The following is a 19,062-nucleotide window of genomic DNA, read 5'->3' as shown; positions in this document are numbered from 1 at the left end:
GGTCCAAAGGATCACAAAAGGATTTTAAGCAGGGAAAGAATAAAAGCACATTTGAGCTTCAGAAAAAGTACTGAGTAAGGAGAGACCATTTGTCAACTATGGGAATAGCAAACATAACACTGAAAAAGGGGTGGGGAAACCTCAGTGCTCTGACACACTGCTCCAGGCGTCAATGGAACAATGGTTCTGGAGAGAAGCTTGGCAATGCTGGGAAAGAGATGGGGAGATGGAGAAACCAAGTGCCCAGAGCTACCTCTCCCGGGCTTTCTGACTGGGTAAAAATGACAGATGTTGGGAAATCTGGGAAAATTGGGAGGAAGAGGGCAAGGGCACAGGCATGGGCCCCTGAGAGCCCAATTCTCTTCCCACTCACTGTTCAGGGATATCACATTAGTAGCTTGAAATTGGCTGTGTTGGAGTATTTATACCACAAAGAGCAGCAAATGCTACCCAACGGGGCTCCCATCCCCCAGCCCCAGAGAGCAGTCCAACAGCATACTACTGCCTGAGCCAGTCCTCACCCAGCAACCCCTTCAGTTCTCTCAGCAGCAGCTGCACAGAGATCAAATACAGACTTTTATATGCCAGGGCTTTAGCCTTATATCCCAACAGAAAAGCCTAGGCCTGCTGACCTGGGCTGGACCCACTGGCCCCTGACCAGAGAGTAGCAGATCTAAGTGATCTCCTTGCCTCTAGGGCTATTCCAGTCTCTGTCTGATATTCTAAAAAAAAAAAAGCAAAGGATTGGGGAAGGCATCCCTTTCCAGTTGTGTGGAAGCAGAAAAAAATGGCAAAATGACAGGGACAGGTAGTTGGTCATCCTTCCACACAGAAGCAGAAAGGCCCCAACTCAACTCTGTGACAGTAGTAAACAAGCCCCTTGTCTTGTGGGCTCTGCACCCCTAAACACGATTATGCTGCCTCCCTGTAAAGGTCATAGGGCTTGGTAAGACCTGGATGCAGGCATGGAGGGAGAATGAAAATTTGAGGATAACGTTCAGGTTCCAAGCTTACACGCCCAGGTCGCCTATGGTGAGATGCAAACATAGGAAGGGAAGATCCGATAGGATGCATAGGAGGTAGGAATAGCTCTGTTTGGGACACGGTGAGCTTGAAGTGCTCATGGAGCAACAACTCAAGATGTCTAATAGGTAAGTGAGAACTTTAGGTTCAAAAGAGTGATAAAACCTTGAGAGTTACTGGTATATAGATGGAATTGAAGCCATGAGACCACTCGGAGAACATGAAGTGGGAAACAAGGACATCTGGGGAACACCAACATTTAAGAGAAAGAGCAAAGAGAGAAAGAAACTGGGAGGGAACGTTACAGAAGTAGGAGGAAACCGGGAGAAGGTGACACATTGCAGAACACAAGGAAGGAGGAGAGTATCAGACACTGCAGAAAGGTTGAGCATGGTAAGGATTAAGACGAGAGACACAGTGAGGTTATTGTGGCTGGTGGAGATGGGATCTAAGTAGGCAGGGGCCGGATCAGGCAGGACCTTGTGTGCCTCTAGGAGGTGTTTGGATTTTATTCTAAGTGCAGTAGGAAACCGTTAGGGGTTTTAAGCAGGGGAGTGAAGAAATCTGATTTGCATTTTAAACATCTCAGTCTGTTCTGTGGAGGATCTGCTGGAGGGGTTAAGAGTGGAGTTAGTTAGGAAGTTACTCAGCGATCCAGACTTGGGCAGACTAGGATGGTAGCAGTGGAGGTGGTTCAAGTTCAGGGTGCATTTTGAAAGACTATCTGGCAGGACTTGCTAATGAATTGAATGTAGGGTAGGAGGAAGACAGGAATCAAGGAGCACTGAGGTTTTTGGTTTGATCAACTGAGTAGATGGTGGTGCCACTTACAGTGTGGGTAAGACTAGAGGAAACTAAACAGGTTTAGGGGTGGGAACCAGAATCAAGAGTTTTATTTTGGCCATCGTAAGTATAAGATGCCCATTAGACACATAAGCAGAGATGCCAAGTAGGCAGTTGGTGATCCAAATCTGGACCCCAGGAGGGGGAGTCGCAGCTAGAGATATTTTGAAGCCATCAGCACATACACAGCATCAAAGCCATGGGACTGCATGAACATTAGAGTTGTTTCCCTTCTCACTTGAGCCGGCAGAGGTTGGGTGGCCCTTGATTGGGGTCTGGGAGAGGCATCCAAAGTCACCCCCATTGGGCAAAGGAAGCTGGTCCTTGGAACATGAGAACTGAACAGGAATCAGGACAAACCTAGCCTCGGGGACTTCTTGCAGAGAAATGGTGCGAGAGAAGCTAAGACTTCACAGGGGAGCTGTAGGTTTCCATGTCCCTCCTCCTACCCCTCCCCACAATTCTCTGTTAGTAACATGAATTCAGGAGGAAGAGAGAAATTGATACTGAGGACACTAACTCTGTAGAGCCAGGAAGGGGAGCCCCAGCTGAAGCCAGAGGGGCTAAATGTAGGAGTTAATATGGTCCACACTGGCCCCATGCCCTGCAAGAGTCAAAGCTCCTGAGAATCGTCATAAAAGCTACCGCAGTCAGAGCAGTCCCAGGAGGGGACCTGGGCTGCAGAGAAGGGATCACACCCACTCTTCCGCTACTAGTGTGAAGATGAGCTCAAGCTGGAGGACTGAGACCAACCATCCCTTGATTCTGAGCCAACCTGATAAAAGTACTGAAGACCAGAGCGTCTCAAACTTTAATATGTATTCGCCTCATCTGGGAATTTGGAGAGAGTGCAGATTCTGTTTTAGAAGGTCTGGGGCGGGGCCCAAGAGTCTGCATTTGTAAGACACTCCCAGGGAATGCTGTTGCTGCTGATCCATGGACCACACTTTGAGTAGCAAAGGATGAAAGGCAGCTGTGGAGGGTCCCCACAAAGGAGGGTGTTGTCTAGTTCCAAGGAGAATGTGTTTATTTGTGCACAAAGTGACAGAACCTATTAAAGTGGAAATAGCCACCATTTTGTCACAGTTGCAAGGCAGACAGTCATTTCTTGGCAAATTACACCTTCCAGCGGCACTGGTATGGTTGTTAAGCACTTGGGTTCTAAAGCTTGATGTCCTGAGTTTTACCTCTTAGGAGGTGTGCCATCTTAGGCAAGTCTTTAATTTACTTGCATCTCAGTTTCCTCATCACTCTAATGGAAATAATAAGACTATTATGAAGATTAGCTGAGTCAGTAGATATAAAGTGCTTAACACATGGCAGCATTGTAAGGAGCACTCAGTAAATGTTGCTCTCCATGCTCATAATACACCCTTCTACAGCAGTGAACATGGACACACATAGAGGCTTATTCTGCTTTTGGTACATGGTCAAAAAACTGTAACCCCCCCACCTCCCTCCCACCAAAGGCCTGTATCCTCTCTTTCAAATTCCTCCTACCCTCCTGCCCACTCCCACACCCCCTCCCCTGGCCCCCGGCCCAGTGTGGTCTGGATGGGCCCCACAGGGGCAGGGACAGGGACAGGACGTGGGGCTGTATCTGACAGGAACCTGAGGGGCTGGCCCGGGAGGGGATTGGGGCCCAGCTTCCTGCAGGGAGGATGGGCTAAGGCAGGCACACAGTGCCGGAGAAGATGCCCTCCTGGGCCCTCTTGGTGGTCATCTCCTGCCTCCTCCCGGCCCCCCAAAACCTGGCACAAGTCACCAGCCAAGGTGAGGTATGTGGAGGGTGGAGATCACCTATACCCAGGAAGAGGGAGCCCTGGGAGGGGGATGTGCAAAGTAGGAGGCTCCCACTGGTCCCCGACTCTTGCCCACAAACACACCAGGGAGGACCCAAAGCCCAACTCACCAGCTATTCCTCAGATGCCTCCTTGCTGGCCTCGGACTCAGAGTCCCTGAACTGTTTCTCCCGAACATTTGAGGACCTCACTTGCTTCTGGGATGAGGAAGAAGCAGCGCCCAGTGAAATATATCAGCTGCTGTATGCCTACCCAGGGTATGTGCTGCATCATATATATCATATATATGTATCATGTATATACCACTCCCCTGTATCTGTACTGTACATACCACAGCTGAGCCCCATTCCAGTAGCTTCCCTGCCTTTGGCCCTATCAGAGGACTACTCCAAGTACATGCCCTAAGTAGCCACTTAATGAACAGATATGCTTTGGATATACCCAGCTCACACCCCTACATAACCCCTAATCCAACCCAGGCACTGAGAAGAAAAATGGCAGTATTGAAAATAGAAATCGGGTTTGGGCCCAGACCTGGGTCCTCGGGGCTGAACAGGTGGCCGTGTATGTAGGATGGACTTCTCCTGTGCCCACAGGGAGAAGCCCCGTGCCTGCCCCCTGAGTTCCCAGCGTGTGCCGCCCTTTGGAACCCGGTATGTGTGCCAGTTTCCAGCCCAGGATGAAGTTCGCCTCTTCTCTCAACTGCACCTCTGGGTGAAGAACGCGTTTCTGAACCAGAATCTGACCCAGCGGGTGCTCTCCGTGGATAGTGTGGGTACGGACCATCCTCCTGTCATCCTGCCCCCCCCCCGTTTGCTGCCCTCAGGCCAGCTCCTAGAATCAGAGTGAGCTGTGCTCTTTCAAGACGATGTGGATGTCCCCCCACTACCAGACCCCCAGAGGCACCTCAAGACCCCCTTCTCATTCCTCTTAGCCTCAGCATCCAGAGCTAGACCTCGTTTCACACCAGAGACACCCTGACTTTCCCATCATTAACCTATTCATTGACTCACTCATTCATCAGTTACAGAACACCTACCATATGCCAGGCACTGTGCTAGATGAAAAGGATGCACAGATGAAGAGAGATCCCTGCTCTTGAGGAGCACTGAGCCTAACAAACCTGCAGTGAGGTCACTGTTCTCCCGAGGACAGGAGAACAGGATAAGGAGCCTCCCTGCCCTGCCCCAGGAGCTGCCCTCAATCCTGCCTCCAGTATCCCCTCTCCACAGTCCATGGGTTGAGCTGTCGACTGTGGCCCCCAAAGAGTTCTGATGTGCCCTGTCTCACCTTCAGGCCTGCCAGCTCCCCCCAGCCTCATCAAGGCCATGGGAGGGAGCCAGCCAGGGGAACTTCAGATCAGCTGGGAGGCCCCAGCTCCCGAAATCAGTGAATTTCTGAGGCATGAACTCCGCTATGGCCCTAAGGATACAAGGAACTCCACTGGTCCCACAGTCACACTGCTGCTGTCCACAGAAACCTGCTGCCCAGCTCTGCGGAGACCAAACCTAGCCCCAGCTCTGGCCCAGTCTCCATGTGCTCAGCCCATGATGCCCCAACAGGATGTACCAGAGCAGACCTCCACAACTAGAGAAGTATCCTGGCCTCCTTCTTCTCCACCTGCTATCTCCTACCCCCAGTTTTTCCCCCCAAGAAAGGATAGGCCATACTTTGGGGATTCCAGACTGGGTTGGTCCTTAGAGAGTTAGTATAGGCTCTGATTAGAGCCATGTCTATTTAGGGATCTCCCACTTTGGGTCATTCATACCAACAAAATTGAGAGCTTCAGGCCTCCAAGTTGATGGGGATTTCCCTAAAAAGCCCTGAACTCCACCTGAAACCCACTGACCTGGCTCCCAGTCTGTGTGCATATCTATCCAGTGAAGAACTGAGGGCCTCTCCACAGGCATGTTGTGGGGCTTCAAATATGAGAGGTGGAGCTTCTCTTGGCTGAGAGGCAGACCTAGATTCTGAGGCTGGGATTCTTCTCCCAAGGCTCCATCTCTGACAGTGAAGGGTGGAAGCTGCCTCATCTCAGGGCTCCAGCCTGGTAACTCCTACTGGCTCCAGCTACGCAGCCAACCTGATGGGGTCTCCCTCCGTGGCTTCTGGGGATCTTGGTCCCACCCTGTGACCGTGGACCTGCCTGGGGATGCAGGTGAGTCAACAAAGGAATGGGGAGATGGGGAGGAGATAGAAAAGATCTCTAGAGAGGCCTGGGCTGGATATGGAAGCTCTGGGAACCATGGTCCTTCCTGATGACCTCAAACTTGCCACTGGACAGAATGAACTATGTTCAGGGAGAGAAGAAAGAATAGGAGTAAATGTCCCAAGTTATGTGTGTAAAGATGATCTGGGTACCCTGTAGAGTAGGGGCACGTGGGCCCTGATGGGACTTCCTTCTCTGACCCCAGTGGAAATTGGACTGCAATGCTTTACCTTGGACCTGAAGAATGTTACCTGTCAGTGGCAACAACAGGACCATGCTAGCTCCCAAGGCTTCTTCTACCACAGCAGGGCATGGTGCTGCCCCAGAGACAGGTGAGAACTGAACTGCTGATTGAGCTTGATGTCATGGGAGAGAAGCACAACCTTGTAGAAAGAAGGGAGAGATTGTCTTGGTCCTCTTTACTCCCCTCCCTTGTCCGCCAAACCAAACAGCCTCCATGCTCTCATCCTCCAATGGGTATTGTATCTTTTCAACCTCTCTTCATACTCACTGGGAATGCCTTGGTTTCATGCAGCTTCAATCATGTCACCTGGACCATTCCAACAGCCTACATTCTCATCGACCTCCGATTTACACCCCATGCTGCTGACAGACTGACTTTTGTTAAACTCAAACTTTGCATGGCCTTTCCCTACTCAAATATGTACTGCAGCTTTTCACTATCTATCAGATCCAATTAAAACTTCACCTGGCCTTTAAGAATTTCCACCAAACACCTCACTGATCTGTCACTTCCTTCATATCAAGTATATAACCAAGTCTTGCTGATTTTACCTACTAAACATCTCTAGAATCTGTCCACTTTTGTTCTTCACTGCCATCATCCTAGTACAAGCCATCATCATTTCTCACTTAGGCTATTGAGAAGACTTATTAACTGATCACTTCTTGGATCCTCCAAAACATTCTCCACACAGGAGCTGGAGCGAGTTTTTAAAAGTGCAAAAACTGGGACTGCCCTGGCGGTCCAGTGGTTAAGACTTCGCCTTCCAATGTAGGGGCTATGGGTTCGATCCCTGGTTGGGGAGCTAAGATTCCACATGCCTCGTGGCCAAAAAAAACAAAACATAAAACAGAAGTAGTATTGTAACAAATTCAATAAAGACTTTAAAAATGGCCCACATCAAAAAAACCTTTAAAAATAAATAAGTAAATAAAAGTGCAAAAATAAATACAACATCCTCTGCTTAAAACTCTTCCAAGGTCCATAGCTTCCATTGATCTTAGGACAAAGAAAACACTACTGTGACCATATAAAGTTCTAAAAGGCTCAGCCCCTATCAATGCCTTCAGTTTCATCTTATACTATGTTGCCTTTTGTGCTCTGTGCTCCAGTACTGGCCTATTTTGGTTCCCCAATGACCTGCCATGTTCCCTCCTGCCTCTGGATCTTTGCACATGCTGTTTACCCAACTCTCCTATCTTTACTTAACCTTTATTTATCCTTCAGATCTCAACTCAAATGTCACCTCCTCAGGGAGCCCTCCCTTGACCTTCCTCCTTAGGTCCAATGGCACTATTATACATCCTTGTTGTACCACGTACCTCTCCTTCTTAAATACTTATCATAGTTACAATTTTACATTTATACCTCACATAGTTTTTTTTTTTTTTTCAGCTGCGTTGGGTCTTCTTTGCTGTGCGCAGGCTTTCTCTAGTTGCGGTGAGCGGGGGCTACTCTTTGTTGCAGTACGAGGGCTTCTCACCGCAGTGGCTTCTCTTGTTGCAGAGCACGGGCTCTAGGCGCGCAGGCTTCAGTAGTTGTGACACGTGGGCTCAGCAGTGGTAGTTCATGGGCTCTAGAGCTCAGGCTCAGTAGTTGTGGCACATGGGCTTAGTTACTCCACTGCATGTGGGATCTTCCTGGACCAGGGATTGAACACGTGTCCCCTGCATTGGCAGGCAGATTTTTAACCACTGCGCCATCAGGGAAGTCCCATAGTTATTTGATTGATAACAAAATTCTGTCTCAGAGCTCCAGTTGAGAAAGACTGATCTTGACTATACATGATCCATGAGGGCAAAGTCAGTGTCTGCTTTTACTCACCAATATGTTCTCAACTCACATGGTGCCTGGAACACAGTAGATGCTCAGTAAAAAAAAATTTGTTGAATGAATGAATAATGAAAAAAACCACTATTAACAGTTTTTACGTATTCTTCCAGTTTTTATATGCATTTACATATGTCTATACACAATATTCAATTTTCAATATAAATTGGATCACATTATATGTATGATTTGGTAACTTACTTTTTTACTTAAAAATATGTCTTGGAGATCATTACAAAAAGATGTAACTCATTCTCTTTAATAACTGCACAGATTTCTATAGTATGGAGGGGCCATGAATGGATTAAAAGGTGGCAAAACCAAATTCACATACTCCCTACCAAAACCTGCTCCTCCTCTTCTTGTCCATCCTGCTATCAACTCAGTTTTCCACCTTGAACTTCTGCCATTTCTACACCCTCCATATCCAATCCGAAATGCTTGTCATTTCTACCTCTACAGTATCCCTTGAATCCATCTATTTCCCTCTACCCCAACTACCACAACCCCACTTTCAGATCCTCATAACTTTGCATGTAAAATACCATAACATTGTCCTAATAAATTTCTCTGCTTCTAGTCCACCCTCACAAGTCCTCTCTTACAAACTGCAGTTAGAGTGACTTTCCTAAAGTACAAAGCTAATGATGACAATTCCTGTTTCAAACCTTTAAATGTCTCCATCATTACTGCAAGATTAAGTTTAAGCTCCTTTGAAAGGCAATAAGGCCATCCATGACCTTGGTCTGCTCACATTTACCACTCCCCCCCAGACCCTCTATGCTAAAAGCATTCTGCACCACTTAGAATTTCCCCCAGAATACCATATCTCTTATCTGTGCACAAGCATGTGCCTGGGATGTCTGTTTGTCCCCTTTGCCTGTCCTATTTATAGTCCAGGACTCAGTCTAAGCACTGCCTTGCACGGGAACTATCCTCTGACCCTCCCCATCTGAGTTAGATGATCCTCCTTGATATTCCCAAGCTAGCCCGTGCACATCACAGAAAAATACCATCTGTTTGTTTTTCTACCTTTCCCATTGAAATGACAGGTTCTTGAAAATTATTCCTCTGTGCATTCATAGGGCCTATCACAGTGCCTGGCACATAGTATCAATTATTTGTTGAATAAATTAGTAAACATAAAAATATATAAAATGATAAATAATTTTAGTACTAGCTAGTCATTTAAGGGTTATAATCAGGAAGGAGACAGGATTTATTTGTTCAATAAACAATTATTGAAGGTGACTATGTACCAGGCACTGGGGATAGAGTGACAAAACAGAAAAGCTTCCGGCATTGTTGGGGCTTCCATTTTAGTTGGGAAAAGGGAAGAGGCGGTGAGAAACAAGCAAAGAAATAAAGGAACAAGGTTATATGATAGAGACGAAGTGGGAGGGTCGGGGAGGGGTGCTAATTTCAACTGAGTGGTCGGAGAAAGCCTTGCCAAGGAGGTGACAGGTGAGCTGAGACCCAAGTGGCAAGAAGTGAGTCACGTGAGATCTAGAGGCAGGGCAACCCAGGGCAAGGTGAGCTGCAAAGACAGTTCATCTGGTATATCTGCTACACAGAGAGAGGGCCTGTGTGCATGAAGGGTGGTAAACTGGTGTGAGAATTGTAGGAGATGAGAATGGGGAGGTAGGGAGGAACTCAACCGTATGGAGTCCTATAGCCTCTGGTATGGAGTTTGGATTTTATTCCAAGGGGGATGGGGAGCCATTGAAGGATTTTAAGCAAAAGAGTGACATGATATGATTTACATTTCGAAAAGATGTTTCTTTGTGCAATGAAAAAGAAGAGTGGAAAGCAGGATCACCAGTTAGAAATTTGCCTTAATCCAGGCAACAGATGATAGTTTCATCTAATGCAGCAGGGGTAAAGATCAAAATAAATGGACAGATTTGTCATATATTCTGGACATTATCAGATCAACATTTTGGATCTGGTTGCTGCGTGGAGAGTAAATTGAAGGGAGTGACATAAATGGAGGCAGAAAAGCCAGTTAGGAGGCTGTTGTAATAATCTATTAGTAAAATAACATTTAGAGGTGACTAAGAGGGCCGCCTAATGAGAACAGGTTAAAAACATGTTTTCCTCCAGAAAGATGAAAGCTCTTTAATCTCTGAAATACCATTCAAAGTAGGCATTATTAACCCATTTCACAAATGAGGAAACTGAGGTAGAGATAAATCAAGTAATTTGCCTGGAGTTATACGCCAATAAGCCAAGACCTGAACTCTATAGCCCATGCTATTTTCCTATCTCATCTAGCTCTTTTCTTAAGAAGAGGCTGGACACCAAAACAAACCTCAGAAAACAAAACATTATGACACGGGAGAGAAAGCCCTGTAGGCCCATCCAAAGAACAAGTTAGATTATAATCCAGTCCCCTGTGGGATGGGGGATATCAGGATTAGTCTCTGAGGCAGGCCTGATTCAATGACTCGATGGGACTGATTCGTAGGGACCCCGTCTGGGAGAAGTGTGAAGAGCAGGAGAAAAATCCAGGATCACAGCCCTCCCAGTTCTCCCGCTGCCACTTCAAGTCACGAAATGACAGTGTTATTCACATCCTTGTGGAGGTGACCACAGCCCAGGGTGCCATTCACAGCTACCTGGGCTCCCCTTTCTGGATCCATCAGGCTGGTAAGAACTTTCTCCCCTTCTCCTCCCACATAGTTCCCACCTCTACCATATCTGACCCCATACCCAGGATCACCAACTCTGATACTTCTGACCCGTGGCCCTGGCGACATGATGTCTCATGCACAGAAGGGCTTAGGCCAGTCCCTGCTGACGTCCCTGTAGTGCTCATCTCCCCTCCAAACTTACACTGGAGGGAGGTCTCCAGCGGGCAGCTGGAACTGGAATGGCAGCATCCATCACCCTGGACAGCACAAGAGATCTGCTATCAGCTCCGATACACAGGAGAAGGCCATCAGGACTGGAAGGTACAGTCAAGGAACAAATGCCCCCAGACCTCATAATCAGGGTATCCCTGAGTTTCACTGTATCTGTCATCAGGAGTGAAGGTGTCTATGTATTCATGTCTGAGCTTATTTCTCTATGTTTTATCTGATTCAACGGGTGTCTTAATCTCTCTTTGGCATCTGACATGCTGACTACTCCTATTTAAAATTTTCGCCTTCCTTTGCTTTTGGGATATCAGTCTCTCCTGATTCTCGTACCACCTCTCTGACTGAACCTCCTCGCTCTTTCCTGGCGCCTCCTTTCCAAACTTCCTTAATAGGTTGCACTTCCAGCAGTCCCATCCTAGACTCTTTTCTCCTCTAGATACATATATACGCTCTCCCTAAGTGAGTGCTTCAACTCTGTGGTTTCAATGACTATATACATTAACCATTCCAACACCCATATGAAAAGGAACTTCTGTACCATAGGCGAATTACTTAAATTTTTGAAGTCTCAGTTTCCTCATTGGTGAAATGGGGATAAAGCTATGTACTTTCGAGAGTTACAGTAAAAATTAAATATATAAATACTTAGCATACTGCCTGGCAGATAGAAGATGCTCAATATACATTAAATATTAGTCTCTGTCTTTACTTTTATTCTCATTCACCACATGTATATACAACTTCTTACCAGACAGCTCTATCTAAAAGCCCCCAGGGCATTTCAGACTCAGTATATCCAAAACTGAACTCATCTTCTTCCCCAAACTTATTTTACTTTTTTACTGAGGTATAAGTTACATAAAGTAACACAAATCTTAAATATACCACTGATTAATTTGTACATGTGTATACAGCCATGTAACCATTACCCAGATCAAGACAGAGATTATTTCTAGCACCCCAGAAGTGTCTCATGCCCACAGGTCACATACGCACACCCTCCAAGGAAACCACTACTCTGACATTACCACTCATAATTTCCGACTGTTGTTGAACTAATAAAATAGAACCATACAGCATTTCTTCCTCAGACTTACCTCTCCTGTTCCTTGTCTCTGACAGTGGCACCAACACTTACCCAGTTACCCGAGTCTGGAATTATCTTTGACTCTTCTCCCTTTTCCCTTCCCTCTATTTATCAACAAATTAGTTGAGTTTATTGTACTAATAGGTCTCATGTCCCTACTACCACTGGCTTAACCTCACCTTCGACCATCCAGCCGGCCCATGCACGCTCTTAGTACACAGAACACTCTGTAACCTCCAATCAAGCAACTCAGGCAGCATTACACTCTCCCGTGGTACCTTGCTTATATCATTATTATTGCACTAATTATTTCTTGTAACTATTTACTTGTTTGGGTGTCTTACTCTTCATAAATGTTTGCTAACTGATCAATAATGACTCCCTGCTTGTACACATGATTCTTGTTCCCTGTGCTTGGCATCCCTCCTCGTACCCCCAGCACCTAGCACAGTGCTGGCATCCTCTACTCAGAGGATGTTATTTGTGGCCTGGTCTATGTGGCTCCGAGTATCTGAGGGTGTCCGGGGTTTCCATCGCCCGACCTGGTCTGGTGCGTGCCTGGTCACTGTGTGTGTACCAGATCTCTGTCGGTTTATCGTATGTATATGTGTCAGGATGAGTAGTACTCTGTGTAGACGAGTCTGTGTGTCGGGGGTGTACCGCGCCAGGCAGGGCGAGGCCGCAGGCAGGGCGAGGCTCTCTGTCCTGGTGTTCTCTCCAGCCAGCTTCCTCCAGGATGAGCGTTTTCTGCCAGCGAGGCTCTCTGGGGGAAATCCCCGGGGACTCAATGCGGTACGATTTCGGTCAAACAGATGCCGAGTTCTAGAGGCCCCGACACCGGCCCACCCGGACCGGGAGCCTGACCACCCGCTCGCTTCTCCTCTGCGCAGGTGCTGGAGCCGCCTCTCGGGGCCCAGGGAGAGACCTTGGAGCTGCGCCCGCGCTCGCGCTACCGTGTACAGCTGCGCGCCAGGCTCCACGGCCCCACCTTCCACGGGCCCTGGAGCGCCTGGTCCGACCCAGTGAGTGTGGAAACCGCCTCCGAGACGGGTGAGGGCCGAGCCAGAGCAAAGGCGGTCAGCGGCTGCGCAAGCGGAGGGGCGCCGGCTCAGCGAGGGGCGGGGCCGCGGCTGGGCAGACTTACCCGGCGCCCTGGGGCGGCGAGGGGTGGGGCCTGGTGGACCTGGGGGCGGGGCTCCTGCCAGGCGCGGCCCCCCCGAGATCTGACTGCTTTTGTCCATTAGCCTGGATCTTCCTGGTGACCGCTCTGCTCCTGGTGCTGGGCGTCAGCGCCCTCCTGGGCCTGCTGCTGCTGAGGTGGCAGTTTCCTGCGCACTACAGGTACCGCTTCGGTCAGGCGGGAGACGGGGCCGTGGTCCGGGCGAGGCCAGCGGCCTCTAAAGAAGCATCCCCGCGTCACTCTGTCACCCGCTCTCCTGTGGTGTCAGCTGCTCCCAGCGCGTCTTCCCCGGGAGTCGCACTGCCTCCTTACACTCTAACATGCCCACTATACGGGACACCCCAAACAAGCCCACCTTCTGATTCCTCATCTCAGTAACAAGGCTACTTACTGTCCCCCTGTCATCCAAGCCGGAACACTTAGGCGCCACCCTCGCCCTTATCCAGTCTGGTCCGGTCATTCCACCTCCTAAAGCTCGCTCAAACAATAGCCCTCTTTCTCTAGCGGTACAGGCACTACCTGGCTCACCAAAACGGAGCCCCTTCTCCCGCCAATCTAGCCTCACGCAGCCACCAGAATAATCTTTCTAAAAATGCACACATGAACTTGTCACTCCGCCTCCTTAAGTCACATTATTAGCTCCACAGGATAAAGTCCAGACTCTAGAATGACAAGGAGGCTGTGCAAAATCTGGCCCCTGCCAGGATTTCCACCCTCCCACCCTGTGCATCAGCCTGGCCAGACTGTTGGTGATTTCCTCCCCCAGTCAAGAGATTTTACTTCTCAGTGCCTTTGCACATAATGTCCCGTCTGCCAGGAATATCCTCCCTGGATGACTAATACCCATTTATCTATAAATAACTTTCTTCCCCAACTCCTAGGAAACCTTTCCTGACCTTCCCCTATTGGCTACTTTCTTTGTGCCCCAATACAGACTTCTTCCATATTACCAGAAGCATTTTACTGCATTCATTTCTTTTTATGTCTTCCCTATGCCTTACTTGGTCATCCTTAAATCTGCAGCACAGGGCCTGCTAAATAGCACAGACTTAAATAAATGTTATTAATGAATGACTTGTTTATGTGGGGAGACTAAGGCTAAGGAGAAATGTCATTGGAAGTTATAAACATAAAGGACAGAATCCATACCACCTCAGTCCTTCAGTTGGTAACATCTCTCGATTCTTGAAGACTCAGCTCAGAAGGTAACTCCTGCACGTGGCCTCTTTAGATGGCCCTAGGCTAGATTAGATTCCCCTCTTCTGTGTTCGCATCTCTCCTTGAACATGTCTTTGAGCTTTTAATCCACTCACATGTATGAGCAGACTGCAATGCGGCCTCTATGCAAGTAGCCAGATCCAACAAAAAAGTTGGGAGAGAAGAGGGAGGTGGTGCTACTGAACCAGGCGTACTCAGTTCCTTTTCCCCAATTTACCAGATACGTCACTCCTCCTTCCCTGGAGAGATACAAGTGAGGTCACAGAGGAGGCCTGAAATGTTCAGCTAAAGTCCCTCCATGTGGAAATAGGAGCCTAAGGAATTGGAGGTTCCCCCAACATACCTTAATCCATGTTCTTCCTGGAGAGACCACCTTCCCCAGTAACTTAATAAAAGCCCCATTGGTTCTCTCCATTCATTAATTCAACTAATTTCTTGAGAACCTATTATGGGCCGGATACTGTTCTACACCCTGGAGCTACAGGAGTGAGCAAATAGACAAACTCTTTGCTCTCATGGAGTTTACATTCTCATATATGTGATATATATAAGGATCTAATACATACACAATAAGTCAAGTGCTATAAAGAAAAATAAGCAGAGCAGGAGACAGAGAGTGATAGAGAAGGGAGGTGGTTCTATTTTAGGGCAGTCAGGGAAGGCCTCTCTGTCAGGATGACGTCTGAGCAGAAACCTAAATGAAGTGAGGGAACAAATCAAGTGTTCCAGGCAGAGAGAACAGGAAGTGCAAAGGCCCCGAGGCAGGAGTGTTTGAGGACACTCAAATCCCTTTTTTGAACCTCCACACTACTGAGTTCCCTCTGCCACCAGAGGTTTCCTTTTCACCTGTGCTCTACTACCTTACTTTACTGCCTTGACTACACTCTTACCTCTCCAAGCTTGCTGCCCCACCTCACTGCCTCCCCCCACAGTCCCCCCCTCAGGGCTCCCCTCCTAACTCACTCCCACAACTCAGTCTCCTTCTCTTCTTTCTCCTCAAGGAGCCTGAGGCATGCCCTGTGGCCCTCACTTCCAGACCTGCACCGGGTCCTAGGCCAGTACCTTAGGGATACTGCAGCCCTGAGTCCGGTGAGTGCACCCCTGCTCTCCACCACCCACCACCAGCCCTGTGTGGAGCTGGATCCTTGCCCTACCACACAACTTTTCCAAGGCCCTTGCCCACCAGCATACCATCCCTGGGCCCTACCTCCAGCCGAACCCTCCTTTCTACACAATCCAGGTCCTGCTCCCACAGGACCTGCTCTAATCCAGACCCTTTACCCCCCTCTCCCATCTCTCCAAGTCCAAGGCTGCAGTCTCAGATGCCTGTGAGGAAGTGGAGCCCAGCCTCCTTGAAATTCTACCTAGGTCCTCAGAGAAGACTCCCTTGCCCCTATGTTCCTCCCAGGCCCAGATGGACTACCGAGGATTGCAGCCTTCTTGCCTGGGGACCATGCCCCTGTCTGTGTGCCCACGCATGGCTGAGACAGGGTCCTACTGCACCACTCACATCGCCAACCATTCCTACTTACCACTCAGCTGCTGGCAGGCCCCTCGCTCCCAGTACCCTGGACAGATCCAAACCCTCTAGTCCTTCCTTCTGAACTTCCCTACCCACTCCATCCCAACAACACAACCATCTCAGACCTCATGTCCTTCCCGGTTGTCTACCCTCCTAGCTGGGCTTCATAACACTGATCTTTCAGTACTGCTGCTGACATAAATCCAGGACAAGGCTCATTTCACTAAGCTCCTCTAAATTTCACCTCCTTTCTCTCTCCTCTTTAATGCCAAACTCCTTGAAAAGGAGTGTCCACTTCCTGACTCCCATTTGCTCCCCAGACTACTTCAATTCATTCCCCTACTACCACTCTGCTAATGAAACTACTCAGGCAAAACTCACCTCAAATTTTTCTCATCACAAGATCCAATCAGATTTTGTTAATTCTCAATCCATTTGATCTCTCTGTTGTCATTTGTCATGGTGACTACTCATTTCTCCTTTAAATTCTCTCCTCCATGGCTTGCAGACATCACCATCTCTCCTGGCTCTGCTCGGGTCTCTCTGAGTATACTAATAGTTAAGAGCATAAGCTCTGGAGTCAGAGCTGGGTTCAATTCCTGTCTTTCCCATTTGCTAGCTGTATGGCCTTGAGCAAATAAAGTCTTTGAGCCTTAATTTTCTCATCTATAAAACAGGGATAATAACAGAACCCCATAGAGTTGTAAAGAGCATTTAGTGAGATAATCTAAGTAAAGCACAGTAACTAGGACATAGTAAGTGTTTGACATGTCTAAACTATGGTAATTATTCCTTCTTAATCTTATCCTGGAATCTCTTCCACTCCTTAATTACTGCAGTCCCTCAAGAGTCCATTCTTAACAGTCTCCAATACCATCCGCTCTCATTGCCTTTCCTATATGCTGACCATTCCAAAGTTCTTATCTCCAGCCCAGACCTCTACTACAGCACCTGTAATGGTTTATGCAAGTAACCGTTTACATGTCTGTCTTCTGTTACTAGATTGTGAGCTCCTTGAGGGCAAGGGCTGTGATTTATTTGTCTTCCCTCCAACCCCCACCCCCCAGCACCTGGAGTAGTGCTTGGTGCATGGTAATAGGCCTTCAATAAATGTTTTCTAAATGAAGGAAATCTTTCTGGACAATGCTGCCTTAACCCCATGCCTCTCATCCTCTCTGCCATTCATATGCAGCAGTAAATGTGCTTAGGCCATTCTGATTATGGATTCCCCTGACCCATTCAAATTCTCAAACAAACAGTATTTTTTTGCTGACTCCAAATATACCCACTGTGTCAGTCGGTCTTGGCAGAAATAGATGATGCACTCAATCTGGGTATCTGGATGAGAGTTTAATAAAGGGCATATTTATAAAGATGAGGCAGGATTTAGGAAAACCATCACGGAATAGTGCAGTACCCCAGGGCTAACAACAGCTGGGAGCTGGTACCCACCGCACCCCACCCTGGGCATCTCTCCCTCGATGCGGGAGAGAGTAGTTATGAGACAGGGAGAGAGTAGCTACAGAGAGGGCCGCCTGGCAGGAGCTGTGGCAGAGAGCTACAGCCAACCTGTTGGGGATATGCGGGGGACGGAGCCAGGGGAACAAATAGCTCATGTCTGCCCTCCCCTTCCCCCAACCCTCACTCTCTGATCTCCTGATCTCCTCCATCTGCCCTAACAAAGTACTCAAACTTGGTGGCTTAAACAACAGTCGTTAATTATCTCTTAGTTCTGGAGGCTAGAAATTCAAGGTGTCAGCAGGGTTGGTTGCTTCTGAGAGCTGTAAGGAAGAATCTGTTCCATGCCTCTCCCCTAGCTTCTGGGGGTTTCCTGGCAATCATCAGTGTTTGGCTTGTAGAAGCATCACCTACACCTCTGCTTTCATCTTCACATGGTGTTCTCCCTGTGTGTGTCTGTGTCCAAACTTTTCCATTTTACAAGGACACCAGTCATACTGCCTTAGGGCCCACCCAAATGACCTCAACTTAACTAATTATACCTGGAGTGACCCTATTTCCAAGTAAGGTCACACTCTGAAGTACTGGGGCTTAAGTATGCAACGTATAAATTTTGGGGGGGAGAGACACAATTTAACCCATAACATCCTCCCATTGGTAGAATACAAACAGAAACCAGAGCCCAAGGGAATCCATTGACGCAGGCCATATGAGTCAGCCTCACAGGACACAGGGCAGAGTAGATGATGAAGAGTGGACCTGGATGGGACAAATAGATGACATCTGGTATACTCACTTTCCATAATTCCTTCCCCAAGCCACGTTCAAGGCTCCAACTCTACTCCTAGGGACTCAAAACTAGGATTGAGATCCAAACCACTGAACCTCTCACCTTTACACCGATTCAGCCATCATGTCCTGACCCCTTTTACTTCCTAAATTCGGCCTCCTCTTCTCCATCTCCACTGAGCTATTACTACAGCCTCTACCTAATATCTCTGCCTCCAGTCTCTCTCCCTAAATCCAACCTGTATGTTGCCTCCAGATTGATCTTCCTGTTCATCTCACTCCTTGCTCACTCCTTACCTCTAAATCTTAGCTTGACTCTTCAGAACTGATCTCGTTCTCTTCTACTATTTCCCTGTGTGAGGATTAACGGTGTTAACACAATGCCATGCATATAGTAAATAGTCAGTGTTTACAGGGTTATCTTTTTTTTTAAATCAATTTTTAAATTTATTTTTGGCTGCATTGGGTCTTCATTGCTGCATGCAGGCTTTCTCTAGTTGCGGCGAGCGGGGGCTACTCTTCGTTGCAGTGCGTGCGTGGGCTTCTTATTGAGGAGCACAGGCTGTAGGTGTGTGGGCTTCAGTAGATGTGGCACACGGGCTCAGTAGTTGTGGCTTGCGAGCTCTAGAGTGCAGGCTCAGTAGTTGTGGCTCACGGGCTTAGTTGCTCCGCGGGCATGTGGGATCTTCCCGGACCAAGGATCGAACCCATGTCCCCTGCACTGGCAGGCGGATTCTTAACCACTGAGCCACCAGGGTAGTCCCTACAGGGCTGTCTTTATTTTTATTTCAACTGGGCTGTTCCACCCCCTGAATATCACCTATATTTTATTCCCTCCATGCCCTCTGCTTCCCTACATTCAGGTCCTCCTGGTGGGAGTTCCCCAATCCAAGCAGCTCCTCAGCCTCTAATTATTTATTTCTAAAGCCTTGCTCTCCTTCCCTCCAGCCTAAGAGGAACTGATCTTTCTCCCCTAGACTGAAAAACCTCCCTGTG

General features: G+C 48.1%; 1 protein-coding gene across 1 annotated transcript; it reads left to right on the top strand.

Annotated features, from left to right (window-relative positions):
* The first annotated feature begins 3,560 nt into the window (after positions 1-3,560).
* Positions 3,561-17,924, top strand: MPL (MPL proto-oncogene, thrombopoietin receptor). Its single transcript, XM_059074362.2, has 12 exons — positions 3,561-3,639; positions 3,793-3,925; positions 4,265-4,443; positions 4,965-5,263; positions 5,664-5,826; positions 6,083-6,209; positions 10,419-10,600; positions 10,763-10,905; positions 12,790-12,949; positions 13,144-13,240; positions 15,299-15,386; positions 15,601-17,924. Exons 1-12 carry the CDS (start codon positions 3,561-3,563, stop codon positions 15,886-15,888), a joined length of 1,938 nt encoding a protein of 645 aa, XP_058930345.1. The 3' UTR covers positions 15,889-17,924.
* Positions 17,925-19,062: the final 1,138 nt, after the last annotated feature.

The sequence above is a fragment of the Kogia breviceps genome, chromosome 1, assembly GCF_026419965.1.
Source record: "Kogia breviceps isolate mKogBre1 chromosome 1, mKogBre1 haplotype 1, whole genome shotgun sequence".
Taxonomy (NCBI): domain Eukaryota; kingdom Metazoa; phylum Chordata; class Mammalia; order Artiodactyla; family Physeteridae; genus Kogia; species Kogia breviceps.
This window is presented reverse-complemented; position numbering and strand designations above follow the sequence as displayed.